Source organism: Solanum pennellii, chromosome 12 (assembly GCF_001406875.1).
Source record: "Solanum pennellii chromosome 12, SPENNV200".
Lineage (NCBI taxonomy): Eukaryota > Viridiplantae > Streptophyta > Magnoliopsida > Solanales > Solanaceae > Solanum > Solanum pennellii.
Window position 1 is genome coordinate 3,224,688 of NC_028648.1, and position 20,579 is coordinate 3,245,266.

The 20,579-nt window shown below is 31.9% G+C and overlaps 3 protein-coding genes and 1 pseudogene across 4 annotated transcripts; 3 read left to right on the forward strand and 1 right to left on the reverse strand.

Annotated features, from left to right (window-relative positions):
* Positions 1-1,895: 1,895 nt before the first annotated feature.
* Positions 1,896-5,127, reverse strand: LOC107005308 (heptahelical transmembrane protein 1-like). Its single transcript, XM_015203870.2, has 4 exons — positions 4,731-5,127; positions 4,344-4,436; positions 3,500-3,545; positions 1,896-2,788 (listed from the first exon to the last, which is right to left on the reverse strand). The coding sequence occupies exons 1-4, from the start codon at positions 4,913-4,915 to the stop codon at positions 2,126-2,128; spliced, it is 987 nt and encodes a 328-aa protein (XP_015059356.1). The 5' UTR covers positions 4,916-5,127; the 3' UTR covers positions 1,896-2,125.
* Positions 5,128-7,709: 2,582 nt separating this feature from the next.
* Positions 7,710-8,540, forward strand: LOC107005929 (receptor-like protein 19). Its single transcript, XM_027913551.1, has one exon. It carries the CDS (start codon positions 7,710-7,712, stop codon positions 8,538-8,540), a length of 831 nt encoding a protein of 276 aa, XP_027769352.1.
* A 2,494-nt stretch (positions 8,541-11,034) lies between these two features.
* On the forward strand, positions 11,035-16,598 carry LOC107005611 (annotated as a pseudogene).
* Positions 16,599-17,121: 523 nt separating this feature from the next.
* On the forward strand, positions 17,122-20,374 carry LOC107005613 (receptor-like protein 19). 2 transcript variants are annotated; one of them, XM_027913873.1, is made up of 2 exons: positions 17,122-19,318; positions 19,426-19,674. In XM_027913873.1, exons 1-2 carry the CDS (start codon positions 17,237-17,239, stop codon positions 19,483-19,485), a joined length of 2,142 nt encoding a protein of 713 aa, XP_027769674.1. In that variant the 5' UTR covers positions 17,122-17,236; the 3' UTR covers positions 19,486-19,674. The 2 variants fall into 2 exon arrangements, with proteins under 2 accessions (XP_027769674.1, XP_027769673.1); XM_027913872.1 differs by having other exon boundaries at positions 17,635-17,818; positions 17,953-20,374.
* The last annotated feature ends 205 nt before the right edge of the window (positions 20,375-20,579 follow it).

Here is a 20,579-nt window from a genome sequence, read left to right on the forward strand (position 1 = left end):
ATCTAAGATTCGCTAGGATTCATTACGAGAAATAAAAAATATTGTGATTATTATTTAGAGGCAATAATATAGTTTTCGTTATATTATATTGGGCAACTTTTACATATAGCAAATAAAAAATTCATATTTGTATGCTATAGCAAAGTTTGCATAATTGCGCTCTATAGCAAACATAGAAACTAGGGCTGCGCATAAACATCGGAAAACCGAAACACCGTACCGAACCAAATTTTTTTGGTATTTCGGTTTCGTTTTTTCGATTTTCGGTATATGTTTTTGTATTTTTCGGTATTTCGGTTCGGTTTTCGGTATGTGATTTTGTGTAATTCGGTATTTCGGTTTACCGAAATATATTATATTATAATATATATTTATATTATATTAATTATTAATATTAAATAATTAATATTATAATTTAAAATAAAAAATTAAAAAGTAAAAGACTTTTTGATATAACTATTTTTAGCCCATTAAGCTGAAAATCAAACAAAAAAATTTGTAAATTTTAAAAGCCCAACTAAGCAGGCCCATTAAAAAAACCGAAATAACAAAACCGAACCGAAATAATAAAAACCGAACCGAAATAATAAAAACCGAACCGAACCAAAATATTTCGGTTCGGTATTCGGTACACAATTTACAAAAACCGAAAACCGAAAAAACCGAAAAAAAACCGAAACCGAACCGAAATACCGAATGCCCACCCCTAATAGAAACTGTATAATTCGCTATACATATACAGTTGAAGCAAATTGTATAAAACGAAGTGTATAAAACAAGAAAGAGAAAGACACTTGGGCAGAGAACTGTATAAAAACGAAGTGTATAAAACGAATTGTATTATTATAAGGGTATAGAACGATTATATACAATTTGAATTTGTATAAAATGAGAAAGAGAGAAAGACAAAAGAGACTTGACAAGGAATATACAATTGAATCGAATTGTATAAAACGAGAAAGAGATAAATTAGATACAATTTGAAAATTGTGTAAAACGAGAAAGAGAGAAAGGCAAAAGAAACTGGGCAGGGGAGTATTTTTATTGTATAATTATAAGTGTATAGGACGAAAATATATGTACTTGCATGTGTATATACAATTTTCTCACGCTTTATACAAACAGAAACGCAATTTATACATTTCACTTATGTTTGTATAAGTGAGAAAGGCGAGGGTGGCGAGCGAGATTTGGGAGAGTGGCGAGCGAGATCTGGAAGAGGGGAGAGAGGGGGACAAAAATATATGTATTTATACAATTTTCTCTGCTTTATACAATTAGAAACAATTTTTAAACACTTGTGTTTGTAATAAAAGTGAGGAAGCGAGCGAGAGATTGGAGGAGAGTGGCGAGCGAGATATTTGGGAGAGAGGCGCCTGACAATTTTTTCCAAAAGTTTGCTATGGAGCACAATAAATCAAACCCTAGCTACTCTATTTATTTTAGGTTATTAGTTTGCTATTATATACAATTGTCCTTATTATATTTAACAGTATAAAATATAATATGAGTATTTATAATCAAAATTCTATATAATGTCGATAAAAACTTTAACGTATCTGAATGCGGTGATATTAACTTAACTGCCGTTAAATATTTTTGCGGCGATAAAAGAAAATCTATTGCTACTAAATGTTTCTTTTATTTAATGACTCACGGTCAAGTCTTAATACCGAAGCTATTTTTGTAAACTTATCCAAATGTGGTCAAAACTTAAACAATGGCACAAAAATAGCCTATTTGTGCAAAGCATGATGAGAAATTAATGGGCCTGCTACTTTTATAGGGATAGTATTTGGGCTGGACTTTGTTATCCCTAAAAATGGGCTTGAAAAATCTTCTATTTGGCCCAAATTCACTCCAACCATCACTAATTCAAAGCCCAATATAAGTCATAGATAATTGAAGAAAGTTAAGTTCCACTCAAATATGATATGGATATGTTTAGTTTTTTTGGCACATGAATACATAGTTCGAGCCCAAAGCAATGAGTTTGATTGATCACCATAGAACTTGCTCTAAATCCGTCTCAGACTATACATAACTCTTCGTAAATAACAAGTTATTGTTCCTATATGTATCAAACATATATCACATCATATCAAAATACATCATTATCCCTCTTCTATCTATTATGACATCCGAATCGAGTCCTGTATTCCACGAAAATCCTTGCCGCACCATAGTGTGCCAATGCACCAAAAATAACAAATGTATGAAATATTTGATGACTATGACCAACTAGATCAAACAATCCAGGCCTCCATTTCTCCGGTACGCGACTAACATAAAAAATAGCCCCTATAATATAACAGAACGCCATCGCGGCTTCATATGCAAGTGTGATATTCCTAATAGGATCACTCCAATTTGCAACAAGAGCATGAATTGCTGGAAATAGACCAAAACAACCCATGGACATGAAGAGCCCGGCCCGAAAAGACCTATATTTTCCGGTCGAAAACACGGGGAAGAGGAGAGTTATGATAGTGCAAATTCCCAAGACTGTGATACCAGTGAGATATACAATTTGCCAGTGTGGTGAACATTGAAAAATATAGTACATTGGTGGAAAAAAGGATGTGATGATCATAATTGTGATGCCAACATAGTCCATTTGGACTAACAAAAGGTTCAATTTTTGTGAATGACATGAGAAAAGATGGCAAGTGCTACTTGATAAAAGGCAAAACATTGCACCAACTAAGAATACATAAAATGGCCAAGTTGCTTCATTGGTTGATGTGATATCCATTTGTAAATGTTGATCAATTAACCTAGTTTCTCCCTGTAAGACAAATTCGCGGTATACACTGATAATGTAAAGAATTTATATCATAACAAAAAACACTAGCAATAAACAATTTGTGTTATTTGACGATTAAAAATTTGTTGCACGTATTATTTAACGATGGATTAGCTACGAATTATCAAAAAATCATGTTAGCTACCGACTATTTAATGACATATCACAACTAAGAAACTTGAATTAGTGACAGACAAATTCTGTTAGCATTACCAACAAAGTTTGTAGCTAATACCAGTTTTTTTTTTTTTTTTTATAGTGACGAGCATATCATTACTCTATTTTATTTTATTTTTCAGTTTAGTAACTCGATCAGTATGAAGATTTCTGGGAGAGAGACGCTGACAAATTTTAGTTAACGTTTGCTATGGAGCACAATTAAATCAAACCTTAGCTATTCCATTTATTTTAGGTTATTAGTTTGCTATTATATACAATTTTTCCTATTTTATATTAAGTAACTAATTCTAGTTATTGAGAATGCTGACCTTTAATTATCTTTTAAGCATTTTATTATATCGATCTATATGTTATAATAAGTTACTTCTTAATTATTTTATATTAAGTAACTAATTCTAGTTATTGAGAATGTTTAACCTATAATTATCTTTTAAGCGTCTGAATTATATATGTATATAAAAGTTAAATAACTTATAAGTTCATTAATTTACTACTAACAATACTTAAAAGTACCTTATAATTGTGAGAGATATTCGCATCTCCACTTGTTGGAAAATTCCTGTAAAAAAATAATGAAAACACAAAATTTGTTTCTTAGACAATCTATGAAAATTAATAATAATTATAATAAATGAAAATCAAATTTAATTTTCTAGGTTTAAATGAAAATTTGTACGTTAATTTAAGTTAATTGATTATTCAATGTTTTAGAAAAAAAACGTTATTTATAATATCTCTGTGTGATAGAATAGATTACAAGTTCTCAAATAGTGAATACAACTACTAAATTTTGCATCATATTATTAACGTGAAATATTTCGTACATCAAAAAAAATATCACCAAAAAAATATCAACAGAAATAAATGAGCAAACATTTAAAGATGGTAGTTGGGAGTTTGATAAAGTTTATCTTTTTAACCTAACATTTCAATATCCATCAAATATTAATGGACCACATCTGTATGTCTCAATTACATTGGTTTAATATAATTTTAATTGTATACGTATTAAAGTTTGCCACATCAAAAGAAAATTTAAATCCCTAAAGTCCAACCCAAAGAAATTTGGTTGTGCTTCGAGATTCGACTAATTCGAATTTATAAATACCAATAAAGTCTTTTTATGAAATTGCATTCAGTTTTCAAGGTTTGATTACTATTTTAATTGGCGATTGAAAGTCCTTCTAAGTGGATAAATTAAAATGCTTTTTATCAAATACGACTCAATTATTAAGCTTAAACTTGAGATTTTTAATTAATAAAGACACAAGGTTCAAAATTCATATGCAATATTATGTATACAACTTATATACAGTATAATTTTCTAACGAAAACGTTAAATTGATTAGTTACATACCGGATAAACATAGTCATAAAATCAGCAATTTGAGATAAATGCTCTGCATTAGCTATGGTTAATACCACAAATAGAATAAATCCAATTAAATGCCTGGAAAAAAAAACAAGCAAGATCCAATTTAGAAAAATAAATTTAAAAATATAGCTAAATAAATTGTAAACAAAGTAATTATTTCAACTATTCAAAAAAGGGCCCTTCAAAAAAATAATGATATAAATTAAGACAAGTTATCTATCAAATTTTGTAAAATAACAAAATTCATCGTTAATTCTATTTAACAACAAATTATTATTTTTTATTGACTACAAGTTAATTATTGAGCGATGAATTTCGTAGCGAATTTATAAAATTGAAAGGAAAATAAAAATGAAATGAGATACTTACGTCCAAACATTAAGAGTTTCATTATGCCAACTAAAAATACTGAAAAATGCTTGTTTAAGAGGCCAATTAGCTCTATAATAATTCAAAATAAACTCATTATCCTTCATATATTCTGGTAATTCTTGATAAGAAATTAAAGGGTATTTTTCCCTTTTATTTCTTTCAATATTCTTCTTATTCTTCATCTTCGATATATTTCGATAATCTTTTTCTTGATCTGAATTAATATGAAATTAAATCATAGAAAAAAAAGGAAGAAGAGAATATTTTTTTCTTGATATTTTTTTGCTAATTTTTTGTGTTTGATTTGTGGTTTTTTTTAAGTGTTTGTACAAGATTTAGGGTATAGTAGAAAGTTAGGAAAGAAAGTGTATTTATAGAGATGAAGTTATAATATTAGGTACGAGTAGGGATGAAGAGGTGAAATTAAAATTCAAAGTTTATGATTATATATTTATGTTTTTTCTAATAGTGTTTGTTGAGTTTTTAAATTAATAATTCGTATACATTTAATGTCTTTAAAAATAAAAATAAAAACTTATTGAGTTTATCTGAATCGATAACTTAGCTTCACTCTTATAATCAAATAAATTGAATAATTTTTATTTAAACCCTATATTTATATCAAATTTTTTGAACACGTAATCCTTAATTATGAATCCAACAACTAAAATAAATTATAAGTTCGATAAAAAATTTAAATTTCATAATTTTAAATTCCGATTCCGCCATCAGAGAACATTTTCCTCCCAATTATAGCTAGCCAGTACCTTGTTGGTAGTTGGTAGGTCATCAATAATTTGTATTCTTGTGAGCCCTTTTAATTTCCTTCTCGTGATTCTGTCCTCCTTTTGTAATTATCTTCTTTTTTATTTTCCTTTAAATTTAATAACTTTTGTTTAAACTTCATATATATTTTTAGAAAATTAATTATATTTATATAAGTATATAATAAATTTGGTAATTAAAATGAGTTGTGCGAGTTTAGCCATGAATTCAAAAGTTATAGACATTAAATTGTGGTTCCGCCTCTGAAAGGTGAAGTAGATTTAAGACTTGGAATATACGAAATTTGAATTTTAAATTTTAAAAATCACACCTTAATTGATTTTTGATAGATTAGTTGAAAATTTTAAATATTAAAATATGATTTGAGTTGAGTTACTAAACATTGCCGAACCTAAGCTATACCTGTTTTTTAGGGTAAAAAAAAGATAGATAATAAGATCCCTTTACGACATTACTTTTAATTAAATATTTCGAATTAATCATTTTCATCTAGTAATAGGATAAGGATAATCAGCTAGGCAATTAAGCAAACACTTTCTAGCATGGTGGGTACAACTGCCAACAACTATTTTTTTTTACTTTCTTAAATTCGAATATTCAATGAAATAACTTGTAAACTTAAGTTTCATAGATAGCTATTATGGTAAAAAAAAATTATTTAAAAAAACTCTTTTATTGAGTATGGTATAATAAATAATGGGCAAAAGACAGAAATCACATATTTTTAAGGTAAAATTATCATTTGTCCCTTATAAGTTTATAATGACAAAAATCCCTCAAATGATACATTAATAGAATCGCTGATACACTAATCTGATGCGCGAGATACATTAATTGTTAAGTAAGATACATTACATTTTACACATGATATACTGATTTGATGTACATTTTAAACATGATACATTAATTTAATGCGCGAGATACATTAATTTGATGGGCGAGATACATTAATTTGATGTGCGAAAATAAGGGAATTTGATAATTTGTAAAACTAATAAGGGATAATGGTAATAAGAGAACTTAAATGTGAGATTTCTGTCATTTATCTATAAATATAAATGTATCTAGGGAAATTTGAATGGGCCTCAAAATTGGGCTGACTCCTATTAAACATGGTTGGGCCTCTCTTATTTCTAATGGGCCTTATGCTGCGGGGGCCCGTATTAGTTGGGGCTATGAACCAGGTATAGAACACCGGGTTAAGGATTTGAAAATTATATTTCAAATCACATTCAAGCTAGGTGCTCTAGTATATTCTACTCGCTTTCCGTTACTTTGTTAATTTATATATACTGACAGTGTAAACTGACAAGTTATAAGTGGTACTTATTGTGTTACCATGTTGTACCTAAGAGCTCGTTTACATTGATTTAAAAAAAAGTAGCTTTCAAGTAAAAAATAAAAAAGTCAAACTGAAATGATTTTTAAGTCAAAAAAATTAAAAGTAGGAGAGACCTACTTTTGGTTTCTGACTTGTATCGAGTCATTTTTGACATTGTCAAACACTTCGTAACTTATTTTAAGTTATTTTTTTATATTTGCTTAACATTTCTATAAGTCAAAAATTGACTTAAAATTAGGTTTGAACAACTTTTAATTCAATCCAAACGAGCTCTAAGTGTAATTCTTATGCAAAATTTGTAACTCCTCAATGGAGAACAACCTCTCTTCTCTAACTCTACAAGTAATGGTAAGGTTTGCGCATACATGACTTTTCTCCCCATACTTTATTTGTGGGATTACATCGAGCGAGCATGGTGGTGTTGTTGTTTGTATGAGTAAGTTGTGAACAACTGTAAGATACTACAAATAACATCACCCTTGACGCAGGAACACATATCAACTTTCCTAGTCTAGCAATTTTGTCCTTATCATCTTGTGAACTGAGGGATTTTCCGCACTTGTTGAAAAATGTAAAGACACTCAAGTTCTTGGATATTTCTAATAATAAGATTCGTGGTCAAATCCCTAACTGGTTTAGCAGAATGAGGTGGGACTCGTTACGGTTTCTAAACCTTTCCCATAATTCTCTTACAACAATTTAGTTATTATAAACTACATTATCTTGATCTTAAATTTAACTTCTTTCAAGGTCCACTACCTTCATCCATTTGTTACACGAACAAGCTTAAATTTCTAGATTTATCACAAAACAACTTCAGTAATTCGATTCCAAGTTGCATGGGAAGTATGGCTAATCTAACGGTGTTGGACTTAAGAAGGAACAATTTCACTGGGAGTATTCCACCATTATGTGCGCAGAACACTTCATTGAGAACCATTGTCCTGAATGGTAATCAATTCGAAGGACCTGTCCCGATGTCATTGCTCAACTGTGATGGTCTAGAAATCCTTGATGTGGGGAAAAACACGATAGATGACACATTTCCAGCTTGGCTCGGAACTCTTCAAGAGCTAAAGGTCCTTATATTAAAGTCAAACAAGTTCCGTGGACCTATAAGTACTTGTCAAGCTAAATTTTGCTTTCCCAAGTTGCGAATTTTTGATCTTTCTCGTAATGAATTCAGTGGCTCACTTCCTGCAAAAGTTTTTGGAAACTTCAAGGCAATGATCAAATTAGATGGCGAAGACAAAGGAGAGACCAAGTACATGAAACCACTGATTCAGAATGAATTTAGTGACATAAGGATTGACAAATCATCGAGGTATATGATAGCAATAGTCAGCGATGAAGTGTACAAGGATTCATTGAGGTTGGTGATCAAAGGTCAGGATATTGAGGTAGAAAGAATCAGCACAATTATGACAACCATAGATCTCTCAAGCAACCATTTTGAAGGTGTCATTCCGAAAACACTAAAGGAACTCAACTCACTTTGGCAACTCAATTTATCCCATAACAATCTCACAGGTCATATTCCAATGGGTTCCTCATATATTAGCATATGTACAAGTCGAGGGTCTACAGAAACAGCTACCTTCTCAAGGTACACACCACTTGTGGAATTAATTACACTAGATATGTTATGTTATTACTCTGATTCTTTATTGAATACCTAAAGAATAAGGCATAAAGCAGTCGTTACAAATTATGCAAAATATCATATTTGTCTGTTGATATGTCTTTGTGGAAAATATCATATTTGTCTGTTGATATTATTGTCTTCAATTTCTTCCTCACTTTGACTTAGCAATAGTTTCGGTCATTGGAAAGTTGACCCAAAATTCTGCAGAAATATTTTCCTACTTACGTAACTGGACCTATTCACATCATCTTCCGTAACACAGACCGTACATATATATCATATTATATTATAAGTGGAAAGATTCAAAGCTCAAAGTTGAATTACCATTTTATTCTTATATTAAAATAATTAAAACAAATATTATAAAATATAATTAAATAATTAATAAATAACTCATTTAGATTGATGCATGAATCAAATTTACATTAGTAATATTACTGTAAAAATCAGGAGTATTTGAAGAGTTTTTCAGTTAAACAAATTTGATATGGACTAAAATCATTGATAATTTAATGCAAATTAATTATAGCTACTGCTATAAATTGTCTAGCATGATCTTCATGTAAATGACAAGAGGAGGACGAGAGATTATCATGAAAAAATGAATTTTGCAAATCATTTTGTATGTGCAGTAATTTTTTCTTTTTCTTTTTATCTCCTTTTTGTCCGTCATAAGTATTATAATTTCCTTTTTATATATTTTGATGTACTTTCTTATGATTTTGTTTTTTTTATTAGAATATTTTGTGTCTACATGAAGAAATTAGTCATATACAATTCATGTTCTACTATATTTCTTAATTACTGATGAAATTCATATTAATGAAAGATTAATTGATTCATTTAACATGCTTATTTGACTCTCGATAGAGTGTTCTACTTTAGTATAAATATACTTCTAAAATTATTATTTATGAGTAGAGGAATGGCTAAATGAGAAATCAAATATGATTTTATATATATATAAAATCCATATCCTAAAATAAAATGACCCACCTAACTGGAGATAAAGAATGGATCATAGTATATATGTGATTTTGAGGTTGTATTTTTATTTAAACTTTTCGTTTATATGTATAATTTATTGATCTTATTAGTCTATTATTTGTGGGTTGAAACATTCATTCCTCAAATTGATCATATATCTAGAATAAGTCATTTTGAAAAGTTTATACTGTTCAATTTATATTAATCATTCAAAGAGAAATTTTATGAAAAAAGGAGTATTATTCTTTTCTCTTCTTAAATCATGTGTACAATACTTCTTTAAAGTTAAAAAGAAGACGTATATGTGATATAATGATAAAAGTAATTGACATATTAATTATGGTGATGCTGCAAGTGTGTTTCGTAATAAAACAAGTGTGTATATCATAAATTTGCAATGTACCACATTGACAAAATATTTTAGAATTTATAAATTTTATGCATCAAACGTCTATCTACTTTGATAATAAGCTATTTATTATTGATGTAAAATTTTAACTATATCTGAAAAATTGTCAAACTCCTATCTAAAGATTATTGACTGGAGCTGGACCCATAAATAGTTAAGTAGTAATTATTGTCCAAACTAGAATGTCTACTTTTGTATTAGAGATATTATTTTATTTATGATAATGTAATATTCTTCTACCTAATTATTGAATGTTAATTATTTCTCATACACATAATTTTTTAAAATTAAAAGTTCAATGTGAAGAGTCATTCTCCACTATTTATGTAAAAACACTCTGAGATTTAAATTTTTAATATGCTTTTAAGAACCAATTTACTAAAATTGATATTATCATAGGAAGGAAATTACACTATTCAACATGAGAAGAAAAGAGAACGGGAGAAGGATAACAAAAAAATAACCAGATATATCATCTATTTAATGTTCTTCTTCATATATATATTTGTTATTATTTAGTGAATAAAAGATAATTGGTAAAACTACTATTGTTAATTTCAACATCTTTTTTACTACTCAACTTTTTAGTATATAAAGTTTAATAATAATAAAGGACAAACGTGCAAAGCACGTTCTCATAAACTACAATTCTACAACAACATCAACTTTTAGCAGCAATAAATATACACATTAACAAAGAGTGCTAAAATCATTGTTGATATTAACTAATTCTCATTGGATTCAATGTCGCTGTAAGTTTTAGAGACACTTACAAAGAATTCTTTGCTAATTATCGCTAAAAATACATGTTTAGTAGCGATTAAGCTATAGCTGTTAATTAGTTGACACTAGAAAACATTTTTAATGTAAAATAGATCACCACACTTTTATCTTGAGTCGAGAGTCTACGAAAATAGTCTCTCTTCATATTTAAACTGTACCATATAAATGGAGTTCCCCTCATTAACTAAATCTGAAAGTCTTGGAAAACAGCACAAGAGACAACTAATCGGAATTTTCTCATAAAATTTCTAATTATGAAGGATATTAAGACGCATGCATATCAAACAAAATTTTGAATAAAAGCATAAAGAAAAATATAAATAAAATTCCACACGGTATTATTGTTTCATTTATTTCCTCACTTGACTTAGTCAAGAAATAGTTTCTCTCATTACAACTTCTGCAGAAATTTTATCACAAACGCAGCGATCGATAGTTAATGACCTCGAAATGAACTCAATATCTCCGTCCTTTAAAATGTCTTGCGGAACAATACAAATTGTGAAAAAATGTCATTTGTTTTAGGGGTTGTGTTTGGAATAGCATTTGGACTTGCTATAATAGTTGCTTTTGTGAAATCTGGAAATGCTAGATCCAAACAACGTACTGATATGGTTAGTCAACTAAAGTCTTTGTTTTTTTTTTCTTTTAGGGAAATGCATAAGTACTTGCGTATCTGGACTCACAAGATAGTGCAACGTAGGCCGAAAAGAGGTAGAAAATTATTTATAAAATAAGTTCAAGGGATAATAGGACCTTAGAATAGTATAAAAATGTCTCTGAGATTCGGATATAGGTTGAGGTTTACTTATGCATTTTCCCTTTTTTTTTAACGTTTATGTTGTTTTTTTGGTTGAATTGTGAAGGCTAGTGGAATTGCTGCATTTGCTAGAATGACAGTGGAAGATGCAAGAAAAATCTTTACACCAGAAGAATACCCTTCTTGGGCTGTTTTCTCAAATCAACAAAAGGTAAAGTCTTTAACTTTTGTTTAGGATGTATTTGGTAGGACATAATGGCGGAGTCAGAATTTTTAGTTTATATGTATTCTAGATCACATAGTTCTTTTTTTTGCTTTGTTGGGTTTCTGAAAATTATGTTGTCGTACCATATTGGATCCTCTTAAGTTGCACTAGTTTAGAGTATCCGACACTCACCTGTCACCAAAGCTATTTTTAGTATCTTATAACATTAATATAGTGTTAAACCAAAGCTTCCGGATTTTGCTGCACTTGTAGCTAAAGCAATGTCATTTATCATAAATCTGTAAAATGACTTATTTTCTGAAAAATATTTTTCGTAATGGATTTCTTTTCGGGGAAAAAGACATTAATTGAAGATTGAATCAGCGAATCGGATAGTGTTTTGGTGAAAAATATTTGAGTAGTAAAGATTGATAATAATGATGATTGTTTGTGTTGGGAAAACGCGGACAAATATAAAAGTATATATAGTAAAAGTAATGGAAATAAAATGGGAAAATAATGACACCAAGATTTTTTCGTAAAAACCCTTCTAAATAAGGGACAACCCACGGGCCAAGAGGAGCAAATATCACTATAGTAAGGAATTTTACACTGTTTAGTCACGAATACAATACTAAAAGTGACTACTACACACTCTCTTTTGGTTTCCACCTTATTAAAATATCACTCACTTCACAGACTAAATGAAATACCTCACTTTGCTCTCAATATGATTTTTTTTCTCTTACTTGGTGTGTTCTACAAATGAGAAAGAATGCTCTATTTATAGAAAGAGAAAATTATGTTTATGTCACTAATAACATAGGTAAATATAACAAATTCAAAAAAGGGTTGCAAATATTACTAATTTGTCAACCACCAATTTGTTTCTATTTGGTGATTGAATAGCAAAAGTTGATCAAAATATATGGGATGGACTCTACAGTTTATTCCTATTTGGTGGAAAATATTTTTGCTAAAACATGTGTTAGTGAAAAACTTACAAGATAATAAAATTGCAAGATTACAATTGAAAATAAAATGAAGAAATTAATCTCTTCAGGCTGAGGTGCGGATATCTAGCTCTCTTTAAGGAGATTCAAGCCCACTGCAACAAATGTTTTCACCGGTCCAGCAATAGTCCTCTTTGACTTGTCCCCTCCAGGATACAACAGCCTTCACAAAGTATAACTCAACAACTCTGAACAAGAGTTGAGTCCAAAGCTCCACAAAAAAAAGAACATCTCCCTTCAACTAATAAGAACTCTCTTTTAGACTAACTCTTTCACTCTTTGTTTTCTCTTGTGTTTTGTGTGTACCAAACCAAATGAAGATCACCACTATTTATACTACAAAAGGTCTTCCTAGCAATGAATAGGAAGATAATGGAGGTCGTAAATAGTGAAGATAATGGCCTTAGGAGTTTCATATGTTACTAAGGTTACAATAGGAGTTACATAGGTTATATAGGTTACAAAGAGTAATGGAGGAATTAAGAATGAAACAAAGTGATGGATAACCAATGCTAATGGATGATGTAGAAGTTATCCATTCCAATGTTTATTGGAATGTTTTTATCTCACAACGAATTCAGCCAATAAAGCCAAAAGTAATGGCATTACATGGCTACCAAGTCAGAGATGAATAGCATGATTAAATTGGTAGTTTAAAACACAAATGCCTACCAATGGTCATTCTTATAACTCCAATTGGTAGTTTAAAACACAAATGTCTACCAATGGTCATTCTTATAACTCCAAAATAAAGCAATTTAATATGTTAAATATTAATATTAAAATGCTAATAACCTAACAACATGTGTTTTGGAGACCAAAATAAGAAACTAAGATATTAACAAACACACTGTTAATGTCCTTTTTAGTTTTTTCAATTTGTTCTTACAGTTGGCATGGTTTAATTCAAATCTTGAAAAGATCTGGCCATATGTGGATGAGGTTAGGGGTTCAATGTCTGTACATAGTTTGGTTTTCCACTCTGATTGTTGGAACTTCTTTGTTGCTAATTGAGTTGGTATGGATATATATGGTCATTCAGGCAGCATCAGAACTAGTAAAGTCAAGTGTGGAGCCAATTTTGGAACAATATAGGCCTGTGATTTTGACGTCGTTAAAATTTTCAGAGTTCACTCTTGGTACAGTTGCTCCACAATTCACGGGTTAGTAAACGATGGCTGGCTGGCGTAACATGCCTCAAAGCTCTTGTATATTATACTACCTCAGAGTTTTAGGAGTCATCACTTATACATATGAAACTGCTTGTGAGGATAAATCACATTACATTTAACAAATGCTTGGTCTCATATATATATGCCACTGCAGGGATTTCTATTATTGAAGATGGAAGTGAGGGTATTACTATGGAAATAGAGATGCAATGGAATGGGAATACAAGCATAATACTTGATATCATTACTTGTGTTGGTGTAGCATTACCGGTGCAGGTAATTAGTTTCACCATATGTTGCTCGTACTCTCCAAAAGTGTAGCTGCACCAGCGTCGGATTCTCCAAAATTGCACTACTTTGGAGTATCTGACATGCACCCCTCGACATTTTTTGAAGAATCTGAACAACATACTTTCACCTCAGAGCTGTGACACATACTACTTTAACTGCTTCACGTGATATTTCTGTTATCGAATATTGTTTCTGAAAGAGCTTGTTGAAATGGGGAACAAACAACTGTTTCAGCTTAACTAGTCTGTATTCATGGCTTACACTTGCTAGTTATCCCATATGATTTGCGCGGACATGCTCGTGCTTCTGAGTTTTTCTTGGATTGAGCAGAAAACGAAAAGTTAATGTCATTTTATTCCCTGCGATACTACCTTAATAGTAATATAAAAGAGTTGCACGATTTAAGAGTGAAGAAATGAAGACGCCAGTAATTTATCCACGCAAGTTTCTATTTTGGTTCCTGAAATATTTGCATCTTGCTATGTTCCAACTCTAATGAATCTGATTTTAACTTTGTAATTATTGTTCTCCTTTCGTTTAGGTGAAGAACATCGCGTTTGCTGGTACTTTCAGGCTCATCTTCAGGCCACTTGTTGATGAGTTTCCTTCCTTCGGAGCTGTATGTTATTCTCTAAGGCAGAAGGTGTTGTATCACTTTGGCACATGTATGCACAGAGATCGATTTAAACATGTTATTGATACTTACCTTTAAACAATTTAGGCATCGTGTTGATACTTAAAATAAAAGAAAATAAGCATGTTATTTACACAATCCAGAATTGAAGCTAAAGCTATTTCTTTTGTTTTTAAATTAAAACAAGTCAGTGTGGGTGCTGATCACTGTCTTAGTTCTGCATTTCCCGTGTGTGTGCAGATGTCACTTGCTTTTACCGGGATAAGGCTACTCACGTGCGTATCTCACACGTAAACTCTATAGGAAAAATGACAAGTACATTTCCATATTTGCAGAAAAAGCTGGATTTTACGCTTAAAGTATTTGGTGGCGACATGACAGCAATTCCTGGCGTTTCTGATGCAATTGAGGTTTGGGCGAACTCTTACCACTAAATCTGTTTCTCTGTTTTGTTGTCCTTCCACAACAACCAATGCAGTTTGATTTAGATGTAACGAAGGCCTACAGATGCCATGGATATTTGGCTGGCGTAGCCATGCCTTATTTTGAAGTAGTGGCTTAGTGTTATAACTACAAGGATAGGATGTTATTACAGTGGTTATTTTCATCTTTGTTTATGAAATTCGGGAACTTGATTCACGACATGTTAACAAGATAAAACAATTCGTTAGTTTCTTAGTGCAACAAATTTGCTTCTTTGAGTTGTTTGCCTGAACTTGAATTTTTTAATCATGCAGTCATAAAATGGAAAGCTAAACAAATGTTAGTTATGATTTTCTACACTTGAGATGTACTAAAATGAATTTATTTCTCCAGGGAACCATCCGGATGCTGTTGAAGACTCAATCATGTGGCCAGTTCGAAAAGTTATTCGCATTTTACCAGGGGATTATAGGTATTGATATTGACAATGGTTTCATTATATATACGAAGTCAATTTTACTTTTCATGTTGATAAGATAGATGTTGAATCCCTTGGCTTCCTGGTGTGTTTATTTCCTTATATTTTGCAATTTGCATCCCTTTGGTACTGGTGGCACCAATTGTCCTGTGAATAGTATGAGTTTGTTCCTGCTCATTATTTTCTTGATGATATGATCTTGATCTACCGAGTGCATTAGAGAGGAAGACAACAGGGGGGAGGGGTTACATATCCTGCAGAACGTAGATCATATAGTGCATTATAGTCGTCTCAGTTGCCATCGTTTAGTCCTATGTAGTAAACTTATTGGCAGTGATTTCCTTTCCCTTATAGCTCCAGAGCACAGCTAATGTAGATCATGTAGCGCATCTTGTAGTCATTATTTTCCTTTCTGTCATGATTTGTCTACTTGTTTTGAGCCGAGGGTCTATCGAAAACAGTTTCTCTACCCATAAAGGTACGGATAAGGTCTGTTTACATCAGACCTCACTTGTGGGATGACAATGGGCATGTTATTATTGTTGTAAATTGTGAGCACAACACATAGAATAGTCTCTGTGCTTGATATGTTAACTGTTCTCATTATCTTTGGTTAGGTGCACTTGGAGTACTGCCCGAATGGCATGAACAATGGGCTAAGTTACCCTTTCTCTCAGAACGATTCTATGACTTCATTAGAGAGAGTTCTTAAAAACTCGACAGAAGGAAAAGAAGTTAGTCCTAATGGAAGTGAAATCAACAATAGAAAGCTTCTGTTTTTGTATTTTCAATTTTCTGTTTGTTGTTTATATATGTTCGATAGAAACATAATTATATGTGTGTTTATATATATACAGTTAATGACCTCAAAATGAACTTTGTGATTACATTACTGTATCCCTTATATCCTTAGATGGAATGGACTAATGATTGAAAACTATTGTGTATCTAACAAGTTTGAAAATAGCAGAAGAGACAACTAATCACTAATAACTTGGAATATTGTATAAATTAAATTCCATAATTAAAATTGGTTTCTCTATCCCGAACGTACCCTAACTGTTTTTCATAATGACACGTCTTGACTTTTTATGATTATATAGATTCCGTAGAAAAATTGCACTAAAATTTATTGCATTCATACAACTTGATTAAAGTGTCCCTTCTAGCTTGTCTTTATTGTTCAGTTATTATTCTTTTTCTTTTTCTCTCAATTGACTTGGTCGTACAATTGTTTCTCTCTTTGAAAAGTATTGTGAAAAAACAAAAGAAAGATGTTGATGCAAAGTTAGATAAGAATGATATTTTCAACTCAAAACACTTAATTTAGTATATGGTCTATAATTTATAATATTTATCTATTTATTTAATTTAAATTCTGTGGAAAAATTGCACCAAAATTTGTTGCATTCATATGGAAGATGAAATGGAGTAACATCATCATGTCTTTATTGTTCATTTATTATTTTATCCTCAATTGACTTTGTCATATAAAAGTTACTCTCTTTGAAAAGTATTGTGGAAAACAGAACAAACATCCTGTTATTTACTGAAACTAAACAAACAAACAAAAAAATGATCACGAGTCTGTTTTTCTTTTATTCGTTTCTGTGTTTTGTGTTGCTAATAAGTGAATGTTTTTCTTCTTCCTTCGATCATCATCTTTGCTCTCCCACTGAAGCTTCTGCTTTGCTTCAGTTTAAGCAATCCTTTCAACATAGGTCCGAAGGGTACTGTAGTTATAGGTGTTATGGAGGTTGTTACCCAAAAATAAAGTCTTGGAATGAGAGTAGGGATTGCTGCAGTTGGGATGGAGTCACTTGTGACTTGTTAAACGGTCATGTTATCGGTTTAGACCTTAGTTGTAGTCTGCTTCCTGGAAGTATTCATCCCAATAGCACCCTCTACCAACTTCATCATCTCCAGACACTAAACCTTGCCTACAATGACGTTTATCCTTCTTCGATCCCACATAACATTGGCGGATTGACGAATTTGAGGCATCTCAACCTTTCTGATGCTTGGTTTCAAGGGAAAATCCCAACGGAAATCTCATACCTTTCCAATTTGGTTTCACTTGATCTTTCTAATAGTTATGCATTAGAACTTGATGAGAAAACATTTGAAACAATGCTTCACAACTTCACAAATCTGGAGGTACTTTCTCTCTCTCAAGTCATCATCTCATCTCCATTACCTGTGAACATTTCTTCTTCCTTAAGGCACCTGGATCTTAAACATACTAATCTGCTAGGTGTTCTCACAGAGAGTTTTTTCCTTATGCCAAACAGCTTGGAAACACTCAAATTGAGTGGGAATCTTCGTCTTGAAGGAGTTTTTCCAAAGAGAAACACTCTGTTAACGGAGTTGGATATATCGTACACAGGCATCTCTGGTGAGCTACCTGATTCAATTGGCAACTTCAGTTCCTTGAAATACTTAAACCTCCAACAATGTCAATTCTCTGGTTCCATTCCTGATTCCATAGGCAACCTAACACAAATTACGGCGTTAGATTTATCTTATAATCATTTCACTGGCCGTATTATTCCTTCCACAATCTCTAAATTCAAGCACCTAACGCTTTTGGATCTTTCATCTAACTCCTTTTCAGGTGAAATTCCAGATGTTTTCTCTAACCTCCAAAAGCTACGTTATTTAGATTTTTTTAATAACAGCTTCATCGGTCCATTTCCCGCTTCAATATTAAGTTTGACACGTCTTGAACACTTAGGATTGTCGAGTAATTCCCTATCTGGCCCACTGCCTAGCAACACACGCACGCTTCCAAAACTAATCCATCTAGATTTGTCATACAACTCACTGAATGGTACCATACCATCTTGGGTGTTTAGCCTACCTTTGCTATATTCAGTGTCCCTCCAACATAACCGATTCAGAGGACTAGCCGATGAAGTGATCAAAACAAACCCAACATTAAAGGAACTGCATTTAAGCAATAATCAACTCAGTGGTTCTTTTCCTCAATCACTTGCGAATCTCACAAACCTTGAAACCCTTGGAATTTCATCAAATAACATCACCATTGACGAGGGAATGAATATCACCTTTCTTAGCCTATCATCTTTATTCTTATCATCTTGTCAACTGAAGCATTTTCCACACTTCTTGAGAAATGTAAACACACTTGTGTACTTGGATATTTCTAACAATAAGATTTCTGGTCAAATCCCTAACTGGTTTAGCGGCATGAGGTGGGACTCGTTGATTTTCTTAAACCTTTCTGGTAATTCATTAACAGGAAACCTACCACAATTTCGTTACGATAACATAGGGTATCTTGATCTGAAATTTAACTCCCTTCAGGGTCCACTACCTTCATCCATTTGTAACATGAGCAAACTTATCTTATTAGATTTATCACACAACTACTTCAGTGACTCAGTTCCACATTGCTTGGGAAGCATGGGTTTACTAACGGCGTTGGACTTAAGAAGGAACAATCTCACAGGGAGTCTTCCTCCGTTATGCGCACAGAGCACTTCATTGAGTACCATTGTCGTAAATGGTAATCAATTTGAAGGACCTGTTCCTGTGTCATTGCTCAAGTGTAATGGTCTAGAAGTCCTTGATGTGGGGAACAATGCTATAAATGACACGTTTCCAGCGTGGCTTGGAGTTCTTCAAGAGCTGCAGGTCCTTATATTAAAGTCGAACAAGTTCCATGGACCTATAAGTACGTGTCAGACTGAGTTTTGCTTTCCCAAGTTGCGAATTTTTGATCTTTCTCGTAATGATTTCAGTGGCTCACTTCCTGCAAATGTTTTTGGAAACTTCGAGGCAATGATCAAATTAGATGGTGAAGACACAGGAAATATCAAGTACATGACATCTGTGTTGAATTCGCCATTTGTCACATCGTATGAGAATTCAGTGAGTTTGGTTATCAAAGGGCAGGATTTTGAGCTACAAAGAATCAGCACAATTACGACAACCATAGATCTTTCAAGCAACCATTTTGAAGGTGTCATTCCGGAAACACTAAAAGATCTCAGCTCGCTTTGGCTACTCAATTTATCCCATAACAATCTCATTGGTCATATTCCAATGGAATTGGGGCAATTGAATACACTTGAAGCTTTAGATCTCTCCTGGAATCGGCTCACTGGAAAGATTCCGCAGGAATTGACAAGAATGAACTTTCTGGCCTTATTAAACCTCTCTCATAATCATCTCATCGGACCAATTCCTCACAGTCTACAGTTCAACACATTTGGAAATGACTCGTATGGCGGAAACCTTGATTTATGTGGTCCTCCTTTATCAAAACAATGTGGAACGAGTGATCCATCGCATGTTCCTCAACCATTGGAGGAAGAAGAAGATGAAAGTGAGTCGTATTTTTTTAGTGGATTTACGTGGGAATCAGTAGTCCTAGGCTACAGTTTTGGACTAATTGTTGGAACTGTCATGTGGAGTCTCGTGTTTAAATACCGTAAGCCAAAATGGCTTGTGGAATTTTTCGATGGACTCATGCCTCACAAAAGAAGAAGGCCAAATAGGAGAGCTCAGAGACGATGGACTTAATGGAAGATTGAGAGCGCCAACTTGTCTTTGTTTTATTTTGTGGACTAATTATTGACCTGTTCTGTTTTTATCTGTTTTAATTTTCTATTTGTTGTTTGTATATGTTAGAAACATAATAATTATATTTGTGTTATTTTAGTATCAATGGTTATTCAAGCTATGTTAGTTTGTTTCTGTTTCAAATTGACATAAGTGTTCTTCACAGCCACTCATTTGTCATGTTACTTAGATTTTTCAAAAATGTCAACGGGTACATGTTAGATTCTTTAAAAGTTGTGTATTTTTTAAATTAACACATTTGAACATTAACTCATATGGCACGAGTGATCCATCACATGTTCATCATCCACTGGAGTCCGAATACGAAGAA